Source organism: Pteropus medius, unplaced genomic scaffold, assembly GCF_902729225.1.
Source record: "Pteropus medius unplaced genomic scaffold, Ma_sr-lr_union100, whole genome shotgun sequence".
Taxonomy (NCBI): Eukaryota; Metazoa; Chordata; class Mammalia; order Chiroptera; family Pteropodidae; genus Pteropus; species Pteropus medius.
In genome coordinates this window covers 5,775,557-5,788,631 of record NW_024351647.1, presented here as the reverse complement: position 1 = coordinate 5,788,631, position 13,075 = coordinate 5,775,557, and the positions used below count along the sequence as shown (strand labels likewise).

Below are 13,075 nucleotides of genomic sequence, written 5' to 3'. Positions count from 1 at the left end.
TTCTTTGCTTTCTTTCTTTTCTTTCTTTTAAAAAGAACCAGACATAGCTGAGTCATTATTAGCTCTTCAGGTCAGAGGGGAATCTTAAACTATAAACTCTGTGCTTGAAATCTGGTTCCCCGAGCTGCTCAGTGCCCTCACATCTTATACTTTGTTGCCCATCAGAAAAAGTACCAGTGTGTGGATAGCTAAAAAGCACCTTGTTTTTGTATAGCTTGTTAAACTGGTTCTGTAAAGCAGCAAGATACAGTTGTTTGGAAACTTTCATTCAAACAAATGTGAATAGGATTTTTTTCTGTCTCGTTTCGGAGCCTGTCACTAGGACAATGAGAGATGCTCAGTTGCTTCCTGACTGCTCTCTAAGTTTGAAGTTCATTTGCTTGCCAAGAACAGAAAATATGGAACACATTTTTTAAATTAAGTTTTTTGAACTTATTCACAAATCAAGATGTGGTGGTGAATTTTTCAATTTATATAACATTTTGCTTGGGGAAGGCAGGCTATTGAACACAATAATGTGCAATTCACAGGTATAAAGCAACTGGAAATCACTGTAGGAGGAGGGGAGGATATCTTAAAACTAAGCATATGGCGAACTAAGTTGATTATGTACTTCATATTCGCCCCTTTCCTCTCGCCAAAAAGTAAGGGCCAAGAGTTTATGTGGGGAAAATCCTGATTTTTAATGCTGATACTTTATGATTTCCCAAATGAGTAGTTAAAAAAAAAATGAGATGATCCTGAAATAGCTCCTACCATTAGCTAAAGTATTAGTCTTCCCCTTTTCCCATTTAAGACTCAGATGACATTTTCTAAGAAATAATTTCCCAGAATATTTATTTGGAGTTGTATTCCCTTATTAGTGTCCTCAAATTAATGTGCAACCCTTCCAGGGTGATGAATCCAACCAGTCAGCCTTGGAGTAATGTGTTAGGACAGCACTCAGAGCTGTCCACACCTGTGTCTCACTTCATTCCCCGAAATGCCTTCACTTCATTCCCCGAAAGACTTCATGAGCAACCAAAATCACAAATCATAGCAGCAGTATAACAGTGCCTCTGGGAGATATGGGCCCTTCGCCCACTGTTCACAGTGGAGCAAAGCCAAGCTGCAGATAATCCTTGTCTGTGTTTTTCCTTCCTTAGTTGGCCATTTTGAGAAAGAAAATTCAATGCCCAAGCTCTTATTAGTTTCACCATAAATTTAGAGCTTCAGTTTTGAGCAAAATGGAAAGTAGATGAATATACTTCCCTCCTTGACCTGCGACATCAGGAGAGCCCCACTTGGTGAACGTGTCAGCCTTGAACCTGACTTTAGGGGTGGGGAGAGGCTTCCCTACTGCCGTGTGTGAAGACTGCAATGTGGGTACTTCCTGATGCACCACACATTCCATTTCTCGTATTATGGGCATCTCAAAATGTTTTCGTACCTTGGAGCATGACTACTTCTTTTAAACTAAAATAGCCTAAAGATTCTGTGTAGTATTCATTTCTGGACAAAAATAAAATTATGTGGGATGCATTATTTTAAAGGAAATGAAATGCTGTTTTAATATTTTGTACAAGCAGAGGGGTAAGCACTTTGTATAGTACACATGATAAATTTTGGTCTTGGTCTTCTGGGGAACCAGGAGTATAATACTAATTTCCTCTGTTATATATATACTGCCTCTCATTCACCTAGCTTGCTTTTCATTAATGTGAACTGATTTTTAACTTTTGACATTTTTGCCTCCTTTGGGTGTTTGTTTTCTGGTTTCTAGAATAGGGAAAAGACTTTAGTTACAGAAATAGAAATCCTCATCTATCTACTTTTTCAACTTTCTAATAAATATCTGTCTTCCTAGTGGGTATATTCTCCTCCTCCTCCCTTAACCTTCCCCCCTCCATTTCCCCTCGTGTCCCACTTTGGACGTGTCCACCTTGCTGAATCTGTGAGGACACCCAGCCTTCAACATGCTCACCCAGTTTCCTCAGTTATGCCTACATTTTTGATCATTGCCTCTCCTGTGCTTCTTAATCTCCTCTCTCCCTCTCGATCTGAATCAGCCTGCCTAGCTCTGAAAGCCAGTAGGCACTTCGTGTAACTGGGAAAGGCCAGGAGCTCAGGAGGGCTGCTGCTTCTGCAGCTGAGGCCCAGGAAGGAAGAAGCGGGTTGACTCCAATTCCTTAAAACAATCTCTACTATACAGTTCCTTTCTAGAAATTAACATGTCAATTATTTATAGCTGAAACTCATACTATACTACTTTATTATCTTTTCCCTTGTCCTGTCATAGTTAATGTTTGCTACTAAGTCTGTAGATCAGTGATTCTCAAAGTGTGGCCCTTGGGCCAGAAGCATTTGTATCTCCTGGGATCTTTGGGTTTTTGTTTTCTGATTTCTAGAATAGGGACGAGGCATTTAGTTACAGAAATAGGAATCCTCATCTATCTACTTTTTCAACTTTCTAATAAATATCTGTCTTCCTAGTGGGTTTGTTCTCCTCCTCCTCCCTTCCCCTTCATTCCCCCGCTTTCCCCTTTCTCCATCTGTCCCCTCCCACTCTTTCTTCTTCCCTCCTCCTTCTCATACCTTCCTCTTCTTCCTCCTCTGAGCTAGAATTATATGTTTAGTAGTCAGAAAAGAGTTGACCATAATGACAGATGGTTCACTGTGAGCGAGTCCTTGTTACTGCCCCACGAAATGCCAGTTACCACCAACTCAGTGAGAAGTGATATTCCAAAATTCTTTCATTCAGTTTTGGAAATGTATTTTCCCATAGAAACAATGTAAATGGTGAAGAAGTGCTCAGTCTGACTGCCAAAGGCAGTTTACTCTGGAAAATGAATGAATTATAGCATTAGTAAAACTGGCCTGAGCTCAGAGTCCCTGGAGCTGGGGCCAGGCACTACAGGTGCAGGGCATGGATCTGAACAGTCTGCCTGAGCTATCACGTCACCTCCCTCTGTTGAAGCGCCCTCTCCTCAGCTTCTCAGAGCCTTTACAAAGCCCAGATCAGGAGCCCTTAACAGGCTACATGCTCCAACATTCCCAGGCTCTCTTCTTCCATCAAGATCTCCCTTCCCGAATGTTGATGAGATAAGCACTTAACATTAACGGTGTTTCTGTTTCAAATTGAAGTTGAGTGGCAGAGGGCAGTGGCTGAGGAGCACATAAATGAGTGAGTGTACTTCATTAGAAATGTTTTAGTCCTTGGGTGATGATTTCACAGACATTTATTACACAATTATATGTTATAACTTACATATGTCACATATATACTCTTAAATGGCTCAAATATTATATTAGAAAAATTATAATTTTTAAAAAAGTAGAAGTGATTGTGGCCAGAACCAAAATGTCATATTTCATTGGAAAGGCAGACATATAGTAAAATGTGAAGATGCAGATCTGAAAAGCCAGTATTCCCAACTGTTTTGAATATGAAAATCATCTTTTAGTATCAAAAAATTTTGTGGACCGCCCCATATAATCTTTTAGTTTTCATTGACTGAGAAAACACATATTGAAACAAAGATAAATACTTATAAATATGGATCATAACGTATACATATATTTGAAAAACAATAAATGTATAGTTTTTTTTTCCTGTGGGCACTAAAAGTGTTTAAAAATAAGACAAACTAATTTAAGAAAGTGGACATTTGGGCAAAACGTGTTCTGACTGAAGGAAGTCTAGACAGTAGTAACCCATCCGAGTCAGCTCTCAGAGACAGTTCTTCTGTCCCTGATTTTCCATATCTTCTTCCCTTTTTTTAGTTTCAAAACTAAGGTGCCCCTATTTTTCAAAACAAAACAGTCTCCCCATGGCTGCTTTAGTTGAAATCCCAGTAGGGGCTGGCGCAATGGAGTATTTTGGCTTGTTGTTATTGTCAATAGTGTTGGAGTAGGGTGTTACAAATCAAGTATTTCTAAATGAGCACAGCTTGTTCATGTATTATGGGTCCTCACTGAGTTGACCTGAAAACCATGTTTAAAACTAGTAGAAGAAATCCAAAGACAGGTCTTTTGGATTTTTCTCTCTCTCTTTGGATTTCTTCACCTTAGTACTCCATTTTCGTTCTATTTAAAAATTATCCCCTCTGTGTCTTAAAATTGATTATTTCTCAGCCTTTATTACAATGCCCATTTTTATCCATCATGGAAATGCCACAGATTGAGGGAGGAACAGCTTACATGGCCTCAGCGGTCTGAATCTGAGGATTTCTGGTCCCAGAGAGTTTCTCTAGATCTCTTTCTCTATCTCTAATGACCATTCTGGTTTGGAAATGTGTATTTGCTTTAATGACCTGTGGTATATTCTTACTTAAAAAAGTAACCCAAAAAGCTTTTCTCTAAGCTGTATTAGGGGTTGGTGTGTGTGTGTGTGTGTGTGTGTGTGTGTGTGTGTGTGTTTAATGAGTTAAAAAATGAATTACAGATTTTATTGTATTCTATTCTCTTCTGTTTTGGTTCTTAAGTCTAACTTATCATTTTCTCTTTTAACCCAAAGCACTACACCAACCTTATGGGATTCCTTAGAAGAACCTGATATTCGGGATCCTAGTGAATTTGAGTATTTATTCTCCAAAGACACAACTCAGCAGAAGAAAAAACCTCTGTCAGAGACTTATGAGAAAAAAAACAAGGTCAAAAAGGTATTGAGTGATTATAGTAATCATTGTAATTATATATATTTTTTGTCATTCATGGGAATTCATTATGTGCTGCTGATTTGCTTTCCCTCTGTTTTTGAAAAAATGTTTTGGAAGGTTTTGAGTCACAGATGACAAAAAGGAGCCAATAGTTTGAGAATCTGTGCTTGCCTTTGTGGTCCTATCATCTGAATTTTCAAACTATTTTCTTAATTTAATCTGGAGTTTTTTCAGCCATTAATTCTATTGAAAAAATGGCTATTTAAATTTAATTAATAAAATTAATATAAAATAAAAAATTCAGTGTCACTAACCACTTTTCAGTTTTGTTCTGTGACTGGTACTACCGTATAGCACAGATATAACACATTCCTGTCATTACAGAAAGTTCTATTGGCTAGTACTGTTTAAGTATCTAGGATATTTTGGTGAAAAAAAACCAAACAAACGAAAAACAAAAAACCCAAAACCCAAAGATTCTTGTCCTGTGGAGCTTAGATTAACAATCAACATTAAAAACAAAACTTAAATCATGTGATAGGGCAGGTAAGGAGGATCAGCTCTGGCACGGTGGGGAAAGGGCTATGGTTTTAAATAGAGTGTTCAGGACAGTCCTCATTGACAAAATAAAGGTGACTTCTGAAGTCTTAAAATCTGAGGCCTCCAGTCATCTTGTCAGAGAACAAGTTCAGGATCCTTAATCAGACAGCTGTGAAGTTGAATCGTAGCTGTGTCATGCACTGGCTATGTGACCTAAGTCAAAGTTCCCCCACTCTGTGCCTCGGTCCCCCAACCATAACATGAGATGATGTCTGCTTGTACTGTTATTCTAAGTAATTATTAAGTGAGTTTTAGTATCTGGCACACAGTCAGCCATCAACAAATGGTAACTACTCTCCATTTGCTATATTTGCTGCCACTGCTATTTCTCTGAATTAGTGTTTTGATAGTAGCATGGATGATGTTAGGGTGAAGTACTTGGTTCTGCTATTGGTTTGCCATGTGAGTGTGGGTAGGTTGTCTTCCTTCACTAGACCATATTTTGCCTTTTCTGTAAAAGAGGATTAGCAATATCTGAGTCTGCCTAACCCACCAGGATGTCGTGGAATTCAAATATAAGCGGGTTTGAGGAAGTGTGTAATATTGAACGATACTATCATCAACTCATTATTCTTAAATTATATAGTGGGGTTCATCCATTGGTTCATATCTCAAGTAATGTTATGATCATGAAATCAGCTCTGCCTTACAGGGGAAAAACATGGGAAAAGTCTGAATGCATCACATTCAGATTTTCCTACTGACTTGAATTATGAATGAAAATCACAAAGTTTTTCACCTCTCAAGTACACTGGAATTGTGTTTTTGTGAGAAAAATGTAATCCCAATACATTTTACAACTAAGCTTTTAAGAGGACATATTGCATGGAACAATTTGAATTTCTTTCCAAAATGATTAGTTCCAGGCGGGAAGTCAACTGATATACTATAAAATGTATTCCCATGCAGTTAGATTCATATGAGATAGAAACAAGTGTGCTTTATAGGCCGGCTGGCCTTTGAAATGCCATCTACAGAAGCAGAAAATTATAGTTTCCATACAAAAGGCAAAAGAAGAATATATTCCAAAGATCACCTCAATTTGCCACTTCCAGGAAGCCTTCTCTGACTAACCGTGAACTAAATGTGCTAAATGCATTCTGATGCAATATCATATTAAATTTAGCTTTGTTCTCTATTCACAGATTACTATTACTTCTTTTGTTTCTCTCTCTAGATGCTTGGTAACATGTTTCTTACTCATAAAAGTAATTATTTTTGTTTTGGTGAAGGAATATCTTTTAAACATCAAAGCATTTGGTTATTTATTATTCTTATAATTGTTGTCTATTCCACAAAGGGTTTTCACTAAGGCAGTTAGCACCTGATTTGTTTATTTGTTTCACTGTCTGAGGGGGAAATACCCTTCATTTGAACTCTTTAATCTGTCCGAAGAGTTAAGTTGCCGTTATCCCATATAATCTGCATCTTTGTAGTGTCTACTTTTTTATTTAAGTAGAAGCAAGAATATAGGTCTACTGGACTTGATAGTCTTGAGACCGCTTGGAGTTTTCAGTGGGCTTAATGGCCTACATTAGAGCTGAGATTTTAAGTTTTAAAGAAAACAACAAGCTGAGTCAGCACTAGATAACTCTAAGCCTGCCTCTTATAAGTCTTCCCTCCATGCCTGTGGTTAGATTTCCAATATCAAGATGGATCCCTTGGTCTCTTCCGAGAGTCAGATGTTTGTTTTCTTTTCTCTTACAATAAAAATGACAGTGAATTTTAGAGGTTGTGAGCAGCTGAGGAGTTTCAGCGTTGGGGCCAACTTCATCAACTTAACCGCAGAATGGTTCCCATACAAGATGACCAGGAAGACACATAGGTCTTGCCAAATAGGTCTTTTATAACAATCGAAGTGGAGTATGTGTTGGAGATTGAAATATCCAACATTCTGGATCTCAGCTATAGGGGCTTAGCCAGCATTGAGATGTACATGTGAACATCTCATAAATGGATCTGGTCTTCATCCCTCTCTGCATTCCAGTTGTTCCTAGTTCAGAAACAATTGTCGGGATTCTGCTGAACTCAAATGCTAGTTTTTAGTTTCATATTCAGTACTAGATTTTAAAATTCCCATCAATGAACTGATTTAAAGCAAACAGATACATAGATTCTTAAGCTGGGCAGGTAGCCTGTTTTATAATATCATATAGTCTAAGAATTAGAAGGAACCTTACCATTCAGTAGCCTCATTTGGTACATGAGAAACTGAGACCTAGAAAGACCAAATGACTTCTAGAGTTTGCACACTTTTAACTAGGAAGACAATGGAAATGCCGATCACTTGAGAGGATGTACAAGAGCCTCATCATATTTGTTATCCTTTTACTTAAACAGTAATTTGTCACAGTGATGATGGTAACAACATTTACTGGGATGATCATTTTGATGTTTATAAATGAGAGGTAGCTATTATTAAAGTCCTCAACGAAATATAGTTACACTTGTACAAATCCCACATATTTCCTACATTGTGAAATTATCTAGTTTTCTTCATAGTCTTCCAATAGGAAGCCAAATCTTTGAATAAAAAAGTTTTACATTTAATTCCAACAATGAAATATGTAGATTTGGAGATGTTTCCCTTTGACTCCATCAATATTTTGAGTATTAGCTATAATTATATACTAATTATGACAGATTTATGTTGGATACTCAGGCGTGTGCCCACCTTATTAGTGACCCCAGACCACTCTGCCACTACAAACATAGAATCACCAAATTAAGAACCAGAGTTCAAAACATCAGCTCTCATTGGCACCACCAACCCTTAGTACTGTCTCCTAGTTTATGCTCTTTGATAACCTTCAGAGCAAATCATTTAACTTTCCCACACTGATTTCGTCTCTATAAAATGGGGAATAATAGCTCTTTACAGGATTGTTACGAGGGTAAAATGAAATCATGGTTATGAAAGTACTTTATTCTCTTGAACTATGTATTAATCTCTTAGTTTCTGAACCAACATGAAAGCTTCACAAAGAAATTCTTGAACATCTTTGATTTCCACAAAGTGTTTGTTGTTGTTGTTGTTGTTGTTGTTTTTGCCAGGGAAGGGGTGTCCTTAAAACATTGGTATGTCCATTCCTAAAATTATTTGAAAATGGTGATCTCTATACCATTCTTGTTTTTCAATATTTATAGAATTCCATAGCTTCCTCTAATGATATATTTTAGTAGTTAATCTTACATTGGTTTATATGGTCTGTAAAATAAGAGTTTCCATTTTCAATATGCCCATATTTACATTGCCTGTAAATTACATTTGTTCGTGGAAAGGTAGGTCAGCACCTTGACAGAGAGCCAAAAATCTACCTTTATTGTCTGAGATTCTTTCTTCTGGTGCCTGTCAAGGAAGTAACCACTCTGATAAACTTTCCAATTGCTTTCTAAACTTGCCCCACAACTTTCAGAAAATCAGCATGACCTGCCAGTATTCTTCCTCTCTTTAAATGTCACAGTCTCACTTTGAATTATAAATAATTTCTGTGCTTGTTCCCTTCTCTGTAAGATGTATAAGATCGTTCCTCTTCTTCTGCCTTTTTGATAGATATTTCTTAAGAATAATGAAATAATGGCTCTTCCCTGAGCGCTTTATGGGGAGGGGGGTCTGGAGGGGAGGGTTTGTGACAGTTCAGCAGACACTAGTCTGTTGAAACGTCCTGGAGCCAAAAGCCATCAGTTGTAATTTGGTCACTTTGGCGAAGATCATAGCTGTAATTCTCAAATTCCAGACTTGGTGTCTCAGTTTAGTGAGGAGGGGAGAAGGGTGGAAGGAGAACATTGTTTGGGAGCCTGAACATAAATTTATAGGGTTCATAACCTGTTGCCTTCCAAGTTTATATGATTTCAGCTTTTGTGTACAAAGATCATTTCTCTGGCTGCCTTGGTGTAAGGTATATGCATTATATTTTTCCCCCAGGAATGGGGATGAATTTGCAAACTCCTTTATATTTCTCATGTGTTTGTAAAATGAGCAGGGAGTTTAGAGGCTATCATCTATAGAAATGAGTGAGATAAATTGACCGTATGTTGATTGCATCAATATATGACCTCGAGGTCGTTCATTAGTATTATGTCCAGAGTCCTTGAATAATAAATAGCTGGAATGATCAAGACCTTCCTGTTCTTCAGCTTAAAGGCCCCGGAATGGTCAAATCTACTGAAAGCAAACAGGAGCTTTTAGTTCTTGACAGGCACCAGTTTACGAAAATTCTGCCTTGTAAATTTTATTTGGAAATCAGATGACCCAAAAAGTTTAGTTGTACTATTACTTTATTTACTTATTGGGGAGGGAAAAAAAGGTGGTTAGAATTTCTTAAATATGGATATCAATGATTCTTTTAGAATGTTGAATCTGAATATTATTTTTGGAATTCAACACTGTTTCTCTTGTTGGCTGTTAAACAGTAACTTAATCTGGACTTGCACCTCCGGCCAACTGCAGTATCATTAGGATGCTCATTACCTGCCCCAAACCACAAGAGGGCACCTCAGAATGCTGAGATATAAAGCCAAATTATCTTCGATTCCAGAGCATTGAGAAATGGAACCTACGAGAGAGTAACTGCCCCTCTGTACCCTCTTTAGTCTTGTTAAATTTCTTTATCGTGGCTTATGAGGCCAAATTTCACAGCAAACTATCCACACAAAATATTGGGAGCCAAATGCATATTAGAAAGGCTTGTAGGAATTAGTAGAATAGAAATCATTAGTAGGCACAGTTCCAGTGCTTAGAATGAATAATTGCAGTCTAAAAAATTTATGAATTATTATACTTAGCCCCTTTGGGACTGTTTCTGGAATCATCTATACACACACACACGCGCGCACACACACACACAGCATGTGAGAGAGCGAGCTTATAGCTTTTTAAATTTCCATATCTAAAGGGAGTGAAGATTTGTTTGAATATACATTTGGGGTTATCTAATTAGAAAATGAAGAAGAATGACTGGATATTATGAGGTAGGCTATCAGAGAAACGTTATAAATATGTGCATTTTTTAAAAGTACAATCCTTTCCTTCTAGTTGAGGAAAATTTTGAAGTCTTGCCTGTCTTTTCCTGGACCTCTTGCATTTACAATTATCACAGGCCCTTCTCTAAGACCGTGACGTGGGCCAGGGCTAGATAGTAGTTCGAAGGTGAGTGCCAGTGCTGGTGCTTTGATCGTGGCAAGGACTCCTCTGGCCTCCAGTTCTAAGCTTGGAAGTATGTGAGATAACAAGAATAGGCAACAATCTTATATGTGTACTTAAGTCACAAACTCAGGTCGCAGAGATACTTTTGCGACTGAACTCAAATGTTTTGCAAAGTGCGAACATCTCCAATATTTACAAAGGTCAAAACAGACCCTGTACATGTTAATGTTCTCATGGGCATACGCTTAATATATACCTGTTGGCTCTGACCTTAACCAACTATTGAATATTGGGCAAGTCTCTTAAATTTTCTGGGTCTCATGTCTTTCATCTGTCAAAAGATGAGAACTTTAATTAGATGAATTCCAACAATCTGGTTATTACTTCTACTTTGCAAATGGGGGAACACTTAAGACTCACCAATTTTTGTTTTATTTATTCGAGGGTAGATGGACAAAGGATTCACACATGACCCAACATCTCAGCCCTCAGATCCAGGCACAATCTGATAGATCAAGCAGCCTGATACCATTAGTACCATGTTGCATGAGTCATAAGTATGTGGGAGCTCAGAGAATAGTTGTTAGGATTTTAATAAAACCTGGTCTTAAGGCATAAATATATTGGAGAATTGTATTAAACTAACTTTCTTTATGTACTGGGCTACTAAAGGACTGGAAATATGATGGGGAAGACAGCAGTGGAAAGGCACTGGAGAGCTTGTCTGGAAGGTAACTAGTAGTTAGCTGCTGAGCATCTAGCCATGTAACCTCTCTGGCCTTCTGTAACTGTCATGGCATCTAGAGTGGATGTTTTTAAAGATGCTTTCCAGATGCGACATATCTGTAGAATATCTGTATGTGGACACTTTCAAGCATCCATTTTAAAACGGAGTATATACAAGCGTGTGAGTAGAATGAAAGTGAATTTGGATCTTGCTCTGTCAGTGAGTAACACGGGGTACACTAAAGCTGCCCTCACAACCGCGATGTTTCTTCTTTCAAAGATGCACGATTTCCCTTCTCATTCACACTTGTCTCCACTTAACAAAAAATGCATTTGGTGGCAGCAGCCATTATTCAAACTGGCCAGCCTCCTTTGGATTGTGTGGCCCTTTACTATTTTCCTCTCCATCTCTCAGCGTTTTCAGGGTCCAGACGCTAAGCCAGGAGTTCAGGTTACACCAGACAAAGCTGTCCACGTGTTTCTTAGGACAGTCTGGCTTAACCCCAGTACTATGGCCACACTTCCAATTTTTGATAATATACCTTTTGGCCCAGAGCTTGATTTCATTTGGGCCTGACCTGATTTCTCTCCAGCTGAGGCTAATTTGCATGGCTGTAAACACGGGCCTTACAAAGCTCACCAACTGTGATAAAAGCAAAGGAAACCTGAGACCTCTGGAAACTGAAAAATCCGCCTTCTGTATCTGAGCCTGACTCTGAGTCACGCCTCAACCCAGGAGGCTGCCAGCATGCAGCAGCTAAAGAAATGTTATTCTGATTGATCTGATTAGGGCAGCAAGGTTAGCCATGGTCAATTTACAAAGACAGTATGAGAAGAAATCATGTGTGTAGGCATGTTATGGGTCAGCGAGGCCCCTGCCAGAAATTATGAAAAGCCACAGCTCTGCCAGGACCATTATCAGATCTCCTCAGTGGGGTACAAATGGGATTGGAGAGTTAGGGGCCCCTCCAGTGGAATGAATGACAAAAGAGATTGGGCTGGGAAGAGCTGGTGAGTCATGCTTGCTTCTAGCTGGATTCCTTAGCTGAGCCCCTCGCGTGTGAGAGTTGGGGAGCCTCGGAGTTCCCCAGGTCAGGGTGGGGAGGACTGCCTTTAGCTCCTCATTGTGATGGAAGGAGATGGTGGAAAGGCTGGTTCGAAAAGGACTTGAGGCTGTAGATTGACCCACAGAAAGCAGCCAGATGGAACCTATTGGGCATTTTGATCCCTTCCTTCACCAGAAGAGTAGTTTAATTGGGATCTGGCTCCAGGCCCTGGTTACTAAATAACTTGAGTTTTAGCGTTTTCATTTTCATTAATTAACTTTTATGCTAGTTACCTTATTAGTCACATTAGGCATTTTGCATGTGCAAAATATCCTGGGAGGTGAGAAGGGGGGGGTCTTTAAAACCAGTATAGAGCTGCAAGTACCAGGGGGTTAATTCACGACCTAATTATCACATCACTTTTTACTCTCTTGTTGACTCTGTTGTACAACTTCCTTAGTTTACAACAAGCACAAAAACTTTTAAACTTTGCTTTCAAATGGTTATTTCATTCATATTGATTCTGAAGATTTTTGGATCGTTCAGTTGGGGTGTGGTTCTCTTCTTTCCTGTTCAATTCAGGAACATAAATGTTACAACACTGGGATAAGGTACACTAATTAACAAAGATTTTTTTTTAAGATGAAGCCAACTGAAAGCCACTGTTGCTTGAGCTGGGGTTTATTATAAATAGTTCATTCTGTACTATAATCATCTTACTAATAGGAAAAAATGAGACATTGAGAGTGTTGATTAGAGAAGAATGTGATTCAGAATGTATCAGCAAAATGCCTAAAGCATAAGATGTTTGGAATGATTTAGTAAGACTGGAGAAGCTGGGCCATGTGATGCTTTTGTTGTGTATTACATATACTCTTGGGGTGTGGAGACGTCTGAACAATTTAGCCCTGTAGGACACA

General features: G+C 38.5%; 1 protein-coding gene across 1 annotated transcript in view; it reads left to right on the top strand.

Annotated features, from left to right (window-relative positions):
* Positions 1-13,075, top strand: part of FMN1 (formin 1) — a 370,346-nt gene that overhangs the window by 188,742 nt on the left and 168,529 nt on the right. The window contains 1 exon segment of the mRNA XM_039843982.1: positions 4,496-4,640. Within this exon segment, the coding sequence (XP_039699916.1) occupies positions 4,496-4,640 (145 nt within the window).